The sequence below is a fragment of the Antrostomus carolinensis genome, unplaced genomic scaffold (assembly GCF_000700745.2).
Source record: "Antrostomus carolinensis isolate BGI_N321 unplaced genomic scaffold, ASM70074v2 scaffold33485, whole genome shotgun sequence".
Taxonomy (NCBI): domain Eukaryota; kingdom Metazoa; phylum Chordata; class Aves; order Caprimulgiformes; family Caprimulgidae; genus Antrostomus; species Antrostomus carolinensis.
Genome location: NW_010319079.1, coordinates 6,287 through 8,686, shown reverse-complemented (window position 1 = coordinate 8,686; position 2,400 = coordinate 6,287). Strand labels below are relative to the sequence as shown.

At 44.9% G+C, this 2,400-nt stretch overlaps 1 protein-coding gene across 1 annotated transcript; it reads right to left on the bottom strand.

Moving 5' to 3' along the window:
• Nucleotides 1-1,013: 1,013 nt before the first annotated feature.
• Nucleotides 1,014-1,837, bottom strand: LOC104525877 (nuclear pore complex protein Nup93-like; the record flags this gene model as incomplete). Its single annotated transcript, XM_010169153.1, has 2 exons — nt 1,659-1,837; nt 1,014-1,131 (listed from the first exon to the last, which is right to left on the bottom strand). Coding segments are annotated over exons 1-2 (297 nt in total), but the record flags the coding sequence as incomplete, so codon positions are not given.
• Nucleotides 1,838-2,400: the final 563 nt, after the last annotated feature.

Genomic DNA, 2,400 nt, shown 5'->3' with positions numbered 1-2,400 from the left:
TAGGGAACCTGCTCTGGCAGGGGGGTTGGACTGGATGATCTCCTGAGGTCCCTTCCAACCCCACCACTCTGGGATTCTGTGATTAGATAAAATGGGGTAACTTCAGAAGGGAAAGGGAGAGGAGGGAAGGGAAGCAGATGTGTGAAGTAGTTTAGGGCTCACTACTTCTGTGAAAAAGAAGAGCTTACAACTCCTTTAACCCTCCTAGCTTAGCCATCTGCCAGTAAGGAGAGAGAATATAAGCTTCAAAATGATTAACCAGTAATTCAGATAGTTATCTTCAATGCAGCCCACAACATCAATTCCATAACCAGCTCTTAACTGAGTAATGAACACTGCAGATTTCTTCCTCATGAAGATACTCTACAAGGGCAGGCAAAGCAAATCATCTCATATGTGTCATAGAGCAAAAGAAGATGGGTAATATTAGTTTCTAAGATATCTGGGGAGATGATCTACAGGAAAATTTACAAGATTAAATCACACTGGTAAAGCATATGAAACATGGCAAAGTCAGTCAACCACCAAGACAAGGTTATGACATCTGAGATACAGCAAAAGAAAAAACTCTACTCACCTCTTTTCCACACTGACTTACACGTCCCCTATTCCAACACTTCAAAATTACCAAGTGGTTCCACATGTGTTCTTCCCATCAGATATAAAAAGTCTCAAAACTATGTGGGAGAGCTATCTCTGCAATTTAAGCTTGCAAAGCCAACAAAGACAGGTCTACAAAGGAGTAAGTACATACCTAGTTCCACTTGACTTTAGCAAGAGTTTGGAACTTAAAGTACTTCTGCCAATCTAGTAATTAATGCTGTTTCTGATGGCCAAATCAAACATCTTTTATCAATGAAAGCAGCAGCCCTCCTCTGTTCTTCCTCTAAGCCAGTGAATTAAGCACAGACTATTAAGACTATTTCCACAACAGCCTTAGAAGAGCTTTGAACCATACCACAGGAATGGCAGTTACAAGGGCAGTGTAATTCACGTGTCAGAAATGCCCCTACCTGGATGTCAGTGTCCTTCACAGGTTCAAGAGGCTCAAATGTAGTGGCTGCACTTAGACTCTCTAGTCGCTGAGAGATGTGAGATATGTCAAGCCCTCTAGATCCGAGAAGAACAGACCTAAAACAGATATGAAATTAGTATTGAACAGACAGAACCCTCAATCCAGATTTCTTGACAATATTCAGCTCAGCAGCTAGGCATGTACAGACAGTGCTCCCAGCTCTGTGATGAAAACTGCACAAAACCCAAACTCAGAACAGCCCCATGTGTGTATCCAACCACCTCAGCCCTGCTGAGCTCTTTCTGCTGTTCCACTGCAGTACTGCACAGCTGCCAAGTCCTTCCAGAGAGAAAAATTCCATAGCAGGTTGGTAAATGTCTTCAGCAGCGGACAGAATAAGATACTGCACTTTTTGGCTTTAGTGCCTGAAATCAGGAATGGCAGCTCCTCAGATAAACCCTTCCATTTATTTATTTTAATGTTTTTTTAGGCAGTAGAAAGGTGGGGGGGGAACAGCTTTGCAGTCATTCTTTTTCTCCAGGGCATGTCCTCCTGGCAAGACTCCCCACACGTTAGAAACCAAACCCATAAGCAGGTTCTGCCCTCCACATAGTTTCCAACGCTGCTGCCCTGCTGTACTCACGCCTTAACATCTGCAGTCTCCTGGGAGGTGCGGGTCAGCGTGCGGGAACGCAGGCGCTCCCCAGCCTGCTGGATCTCCTGCAAGTTCCGTTCAACGTGAGGGAGCTCAGAGATACCTTCTGTCTCGGCTGCAAGCTGTTCTGCCTGCTGGAGAAGCTCTCCAAAACCTTCAGTGTCCATCGCTGTTGCAGGTTTCACTCAAGATGCACAGAAACCTTCAGAGAAAGAGAAAATTCTTGCTCAGCTATGAAGTTTCTATACCTACAGGTGCACAGAGAGCAGCAAGAGTGGGTCTTCTAGGACAGGATACTCCTCTGTCCCTCCTCTCCGAGCACTAAATATCAAGGAAATATTTTCAAATGGTCTCAGAGAGCTTTGCTTTGCAGGACTATCTTAAGGTATATGTATGGACCTGTCAGAAGTGGGGTGCAGATGCCATATGACAGTTCATAGATGGCCTTGATACAAAGGAGAGTGAAAGCAGAGAAGTCCCTGTGAAGAATTTGGTGTTAATTCCACAGAATCATGGAATAGTTTGGTTGGAAAAGACCATTACAATCATCTAGTTCAACTGTAAACCTAGGATTTCAAGAGGGACAGGGATCTTCTAAAGAGAGTCCAGCAGAGGCCACAGAGATGATGAGGGGCTGGAGCATCTCCCGTGTGAGGAGAGGCTGAGAGAGCTGGGAGTGTTCAGCCTGGAGAAGAGCAGCCTGAGAGGGGATCTGATCAATGTCTATAAA